Source organism: Siphateles boraxobius, unplaced genomic scaffold (genome assembly GCF_051911475.1).
Source record: "Siphateles boraxobius isolate OS27281-9 unplaced genomic scaffold, OSU_SipBor_1 109, whole genome shotgun sequence".
Classification (NCBI taxonomy): Eukaryota; Metazoa; Chordata; class Actinopteri; order Cypriniformes; family Leuciscidae; genus Siphateles; species Siphateles boraxobius.
Window position 1 is genome coordinate 110001 of NW_027508710.1, and position 7500 is coordinate 117500.

The 7500-nt window shown below is 42.7% G+C and overlaps 1 protein-coding gene across 3 annotated transcripts in view; it reads right to left on the reverse strand.

Moving 5' to 3' along the window:
* Positions 1-1437: 1437 nt before the first annotated feature.
* LOC143756740 (TSC22 domain family protein 1) overlaps positions 1438-7500 on the reverse strand; it is a 20630-nt gene continuing 14567 nt past the window's right edge. For 2 of the 3 annotated variants that reach the window (XM_077247406.1, XM_077247415.1), the window contains 2 exons: positions 4345-4396; positions 1438-2248 (listed from right to left, as the gene is read on the reverse strand). In XM_077247406.1, the coding sequence (XP_077103521.1) occupies positions 2012-2248; positions 4345-4396 (289 nt within the window). In that variant the 3' untranslated portion in view covers positions 1438-2011. Of the gene's footprint in view, positions 2249-4344; positions 4397-4616; positions 4949-7500 lie in introns of those variants that run through there. The other variant, XM_077247423.1, reaches the window with a different exon arrangement.

A 7500-nucleotide genomic window follows, 5' to 3' on the forward strand; every position in this document is an offset into this window, starting at 1 on the left:
GAATTTTTCAGGTTGTGAGGAGCGACTTCCTGTTGGGCTGCGAACAAACAGGAAACGCATTCAGACACACGAGGCTTCAGACGTTCAAGCGCTGCTGCTGATTGGCTGCTGTGGGGTTTAAAGTCAAAGGTCACACCAGAAGTCCAGTGACCATCAGCAACACAGATTAACCCTATAAAGCTTCTGCATCATATCTGATACGTCCTCGCATTCATATTTCACATTCGTATCTGCTGTACTGTTATAAAGATCTGAGTGATTTACATTGAGCATCAGCATTTCATATACATTTTTAGTATATTTAGTTATTTAGGACTAATAAAAGACTAATTAAAGCGTCTTAACTAATATATACATCAACATTACTTATCCAAATTCACCACAGCACATTAAGACAACGGATTTATATTTCATGCTCTCTGAAATGCTACGTTTAAAAATGCAAAGGAAGCAATAGCTAATTAAATATGCACTCATTTGCACACATTTTCCTGAAGCCAGGTTCATAACTCTTGTTCGATTTGTCAAAATATTAAAGGATTTTCCAGAGGGGAAATTTTGGATTTCTCTTTTTATCACTTCATAAATCAGAAGATACTGTCAACAGACAGAAACAAATACATTTCACCATGTTTACAGAAGTACAATGTTTTATGATGATGATGATGATGTTGTATGAACAACTCTTCAGAATATAGATATTAATAAAACTGTTAAGTTTGGTGTGTGTAAAGCTGACAGCGAATAGATAAAGTGCGTGAAATGCCCCATGATGCTGTTTTTTATGTTCGTAATATTGTTTTGGATAGTTTTACATTCATCCAAGATCAACATTCCCTCATAATCTGCACTGCAGCATCAGCTGTTTCTCTCAGTGTCTGAAACGCTTCGATCGAGGACTCAGTCTCTCTAAGCCCCGCCTCTCTGAGAGCTGCTCTGCTGTGATTGGTCATTATCATATCTGAATCTCAGCTCTTGATCACAGTGATACGAACAGTAACGATGGCGTGGGTTTTACCGTATCAATCTCAGAAAACAGCGTCTTCTCGACACGAACAACACGAACCAAACTCTTCCAGTCTCAGATACACTACAGTGTTTGAGGGCGGAGCTAAGAGACGCTGCTCAGCCAATCAGCACCACAGGCTGGCATTATGCTAATCAGTGAATTACTGAATTACTGACGACTCGTTTCAGAATCGCTTTCTTCTCATTCTCATTCGAGCACAATAGGAACACTTTAGATGTGTATTATGGATGTTTTCTTTCCACTAGTCACGTTATGGAAGCAAAATAGAGCTCAAAACTGAGGTCATGTACAGGTGTTTGGGGTCATGATTGGGTCACAGAAGTAACATTAACAGCACTAACTGACCGACAGCTACTAGAGAACCAGCGGTGTCTATTCCATGTGAAGGAGCGCAGCAGAACACCAGCTTCATTTCATGGTCATTTATTCATTTCAATGTGCAACTGCATGACGCCACATCGTTTGAAGGAAACATGCATGTACTGTGAGGTCAAGGGTCACGATCACTGACCGGAGCGATGGACTGTAAGGCAAATAACTTAATCGTCCGTGAGGAAGTCTGTCTGTGTGTGTGTGTTTTCGTTCTCATCGTGAAACTCGATTCACGGCCCCACGATTTATTTTTACACACAAACACTTGAGCCTCTGAACAGTCCCAGATTCCCACAACACTGAGGTCAAAGTTCACATTCGCCCTCGTTTGGCAGTATGTGTCGACTACAAAGTGCTCATTTATTCAATACAGCTAAAACAAAAATAAAAGGCAAACAAAATAAAACCAGTAACGAAATCATCATAAAAACAGGAGGAGAATGTGGCTTCCGGCTCGGCTCCGGTTCGGTCCGGCTCCGGTTCGGTTAGCACTGATTGTCTGAGGCGGTGAAGCTCTTGACACGTGACGTTTGGACAGCAATGTGTGTGATGATGTCAGAGCGTGGCGAATGTTCATGCGTGAGCCGTTCACAGTGTGGGCGGGGTCCGTCACGCGGTGGCCCCGGGGCCCGGGTTGGGCGTGAGGTCCGGGGTGGCCCCTGAGGTGGGAGAACCGGACTGGACCTGCGCCTGGAACTGGGCCAGCTGCTCAGGACTGGCCAGGTTCTTCAGCAGTGTGTTCTCCTGCTCCAGCTGGGAGTTCTTCTCCACCAGCTCCTTGATCTGCTCCTTCAGCACCTCCACCTCCTCACGCACCGCGTACATCAGGTGACTCTTCACCAGGTCCTGCAGGAACAAAGCACAATATTCAAATATTAGAATCACATTCCTGTACACTAGAGGATCTCAAAATGTAAGCATATTACAAGCTGAGACGATGCCATAACATTCCAGTGGCAAAATCAATTACAAATCACAGCCAATCAGAAGAGTGTGTGTGGGCGGAGTCTCAGCAAGCGCACTTCACTCGCAATCAAATATCACAGCCAACCAGAAGTGTGTGTGGGTGGAGTCTCTCTGCACTCGCAATCAAATCAATCAAAAATAACAGCCAATCAGAAGAGTGTGGGCGGAGTCTCTGCACTCGCAATCAAATCAATCAAAAATCACAGCCAATCAGAAGAGTGTGTGGGCGGAGTCTCAGCAAGCACACTTCACTCGCAATCAAAAATCACAGCCAATCAGAAGAGTGTGTGGGCGGAGTCTCTCTGCACTCGCAATCAAATCAATCAAAAATCACAGCCAATCAGAAGAGTTTGTGGGCAGAGTCTCAGCAAGCACACTTCACTCGCAGTCAAATATCACAGCCAATCAGAAGATTCTGTGGGCGGAGTCTCTGCACTCGCAATCAAATAAAAAATCACAGCCAATCAGAAGAGGGTGTGGGCGGAGTCTCTGCAATCGCAGTCAAATCAATCAAAAATCGTAGCCAATCTGAAGAGTGTGTGGGTGGAGTCTCTCTGCACTCGCAATCAAATCAATCAAAAATCACAGCCAATCAGAAGAGTGTGTGGGTGGAGTCTCTCTGCACTCGCAATCAAATCAATCAAAAATCACAGCCAATCAGAAGAGGGTGTGGGCGGAGTCTCTGCAATCGCAGTCAAATCAATCAAAAATCGTAGCCAATCTGAAGAGTGTGTGGGTGGAGTCTCTGCACTCGCAATCAAATCAATCAAAAATCACAGCCAATCAGAAGAGTGTGGGCGGAGTCTCTGCACTCGCAATCAAATCAATCAAAAATCACAGCCAATCAGAAGAGTGTGGGCGGAGTCTCTGCACTCGCAATCAAATCAATCAAAAATCACAGCCAATCAGAAGAGTGTGTGGGCGGAGTCTCTGCAATCGCAATCAAATCAAAAATCACAGCCAATCAGAAGAGGGTGTGGGCGGAGTCTCTGCAATCGCAGTCAAATCAATCAAATATCACAGCCAATCAGAAGAGTGTGTGGGCGGAGTAATCAGTACCTGAAATTATCATATTTTGTTTGATAATCAAGGTTGCAGAAATAGAAACGTGACATTATGGATGCAAAATCAAAGTTGTATCCAGAGTAAAAAATAAAAAAATATTTTTAGTTTAATTTAATTTTACCAATTTACTTGTGCACTTTTAAATTTTTTATTAGTTTTTGTTTTTTAAATGTTTATTCTTTTTTTTTTTTGTACGACAAGTTCAACAAAAAAATTAGAAATGTCGCCTATGTCTATTTTGGTAACTAAAATGTTTAAATGTTTTGATTAACGATAATAACACCGTAGTTTGCCATGATCGAATGAGGAGGATTTTCCAAACCTAAACGATTTAGAGCAGGAACATCTACAGTATAGGCCTAATCCTTATAGAAATTCCCAATCACAGTTTTATATTTCAGTGAGAATTAAGTCCCTAAATCACCTACAGCTTTACTCTGAGATTCGTAAGCGTTCCATCAGGGATTCTGCCTGTATAATATATAATATATAATATTTGCATCCAGTCAGAAAGAGGAACAGAATGTTCTTCATCCAGAGGGAGGAGCGGCTCAGTTATTCAGGGCATCAGTGTCAGTGTTTGCCTAGCAACAGCCACAGGCCACACACACACACACACACTATATAAACACTGTGGGAAACATCACGACCAAAACGAGTTTCAAATAACGGTTCCCAACTTGCCTTCAGAGAAAACTATAGATGCATGTCATTACATTGCAATCCACATTATCATAAACAATAACGCAATTATTTTGCATAGCAAGCATCTATAAAGGCGTGTTAAATGCAGTATGACTCCATTATTAAATCTGTCAGAATCGCAGGTTATGTAAAGATGATGTTCACGCGCAGTGAAGCAGAATAAAGATCTGAATAATGAATCGAGAGAAATATGAATGTAAACTCACCATGGCTTGCTCGATCTTGTTGTCTATGGCCACTACACTGGCTCCTGAAGAACTGCGGGAGAAGAGAAGAAAAAGAAGAAGAAACACATTTATTCATTCGCGGTTCTGATGGTGTTGCATAACATCTAGTCCTCAATAAAGAAGAAGATTCCAGGCAACCGAAACTGAAAGGCTCGAGCACCAGACGAGGGGTTTTCCGCTCATTACATCATATTTACACCCGTTCCTCAGCATATGATGATGATGATGATGATTAATATCTCCATATTCACCTGTTCTCGAGACTGACGGATGACGAGCTCAGAACCGACGACAGAAACGAGATGGAAAAACTCCTCAGCTGACAAACACCGACATCCATCGCCACCGTGTAACACGGAGAATTCATGCTATTCCGCCCATAAACGCGTCGAATGGAACAGAAAAACACGCTAAATGTCACATTCTCGTGGTTTATTCGGTGAGGCGCCGGTGTTTTCGACACAAAGGCTCTGAATGAGAGACTCACATCAGCGAGTCTGCAGCCACGGGCGCATTTGCATAATAGCAGGCTCAGCGCACGGCGGCACGCCATTGGCTGAGAGCGCGGGCTGTTTGCCTAATGTATGCAAAGCCCCGCCCCTACTTCTGCTGCTTCTGAAGCGACACGAGAGGGCGTTTATTTCACTGTTTGAAAACACAATCACTGCTTTTCATCAGAATATCGACACGTTCACTATTTCAGTACACTATTTAAATTCTGTTTAAAAACAAAACAGACCATTCTTATTTTTTTATGGAATATTGCTGTATTATAAATTATTTATCTGTGCTCGTCATTCATTTTTTTAAAATTCATATGCCCTTGTAATTTTTAAACTCATCATGAAAGGGAATTTGTACTAGTCTTTTCTTCTCTATAATGCTGTATATCCGAGTGAAACAAGAACAGATGTGGGCGGGACTTGATTGTGTCCGTGTGGAATTGATTGGATGGTTGTGGTTTGCTATTGGCTGATCTCATGTGAGTGACAGGTTGCCCCGCCCACATCATCAGAGAATAGATGCTGCAAGAGGAACTTATTCTGATTCAACATTATTAACACACTAATGATGTGCACAGATAAATACTCCATTAAAAATAAGCCTATTTTGATTTCATAGTGACTTTAAATTTGTTAAACAAATGGCAGAACATGCATATCGCCACACATATGATGAACCGAATGAATTCTCATGTTCAGGTATCAGTTTCAGCACACGTTTTGTTCGCCGCACTTTTCTGAAAACCACGTCAGCTTGCAGCAAATCTCACCGTAAACAGCGTTTCTCAACCGGTTCAGACGTAAAAGCCAAACTCTCTGCGGTGAGAACGAGCATCCGACACGAGTCTCATTACTCCAACAGAACCGTCATCCAGAATAACTGCAGCATTGTGTTACACATCTCACACACGATATATCGCCACCATATCGCTATGATCAATAGATGTTCATTTTTATTGTTATCGGCCTGATTAGAAAATCTGTCCGATATATTAAAGTCAATAAATAATGTATTATTTCCTTCCGCTGAGACGCTTCAGATGCACATGTTCAACATGATGATTTTCAATAAAATATGATTGGAATCACTTCACAAAAGGAAAATACTGAAGTGCAACACAAGTCTGTTATATCGGCTCCATAACATCATGATGAGATCATATAATCGTGTGTTCGGGTCATGGTTTATAACGGTGAGACTTGTTTTTGTAATCAGGCTTTCAGAAATTATAGAAAAATTTGAATTTAGATTTTTCGGCCAATATATCGGTTATCGGCTTGCAGATATAAATAATTATCGGTTATCGGACAACATTTACATATGGGTGCATAAACGTGTTAAACGAGGTGTTAAACTGCTGATAAAGCAAATATCCACAAAACAATGATGCGATGCAAGTCCCTTCAGATAAAGTATAAATGCACATGATATTTTGTATTTTTCACATTTTGAATCTACTAAGCAAATTTGGTTTAAATGATGTTTCCTTTGATGAACAACACACTAAAAACACTGTAAAAATATTACAAAAAATAAATCAAGTATATATAAAAATATATAAAATCAAATATTGTCACTAATCCGGTGTTCCTGATCCGGTTCATCAGAGTGTGTTTTACCTGCGGATCTCCAGTTCCCAGAACAGCATCTGCATCATCTTCATCAGAGCTGTCAATCAAACCAGCCTCACGCAAAACACAGAGCGCTAAAGGTGTGTGTGTGTGTGTGAGAGAGAGAGACTGTGTGTGTGTGTGTGTGAGAGAGAGACTGTGTGTGTGTGTGTGTGTGAGAGAGAGACTGTGTGTGTGTGAGAGAAAGAGAGAGACACTGTGTGTGTTAATGTGAGCGCTGCTAACTGAAGCTTCACAGTGGAGCTGTGATGTCACTGTGGTCACATGATCAGTCATTGTTAAACACACACACACACACCCACACTCTCTCTCTCACTGTCTCCCTCACACACACACACACACCCACACTCTCTCTCTCACTGTCTCCCTCACACACACACACTCGCTCACTCACTCGCACACACACACACACACACACACACACACACACACACACACACACACACACACACACACACACACACACACACACACACACACACTCTCTCCGTCTCCCTCACACACACACACACACACTCTCACTGTCTCCCTCACACACACACTCGCTCACTCACTCGCCCACACACACACACACTCGCACACACACACTCTCTCTGTCTCCCTCGCACACACACACTCTCTCTGCCTCCCTCACACACACACACACTCACACACACGCTCACTCGCTCACACACACACACACACACACACACACACACACACTCTCTCTCTGCCTCCCTCACACACACACACACACACTCACTCACTCGCACACACACACACACACACACACACACACACACACACACACACACACACACACACACACACACACACACTCTCTCTGCCTCCCTCTCACACACACACACACACACACACACACACACACACACACACACACACACACACACACACACTCTCTCTCTGCCTCCCTCACACACACACACACACACTCACTCACTCGCACACACACTCTCTCTCTGCCTCCCTCACACACACACACACACACACACTCACTCAC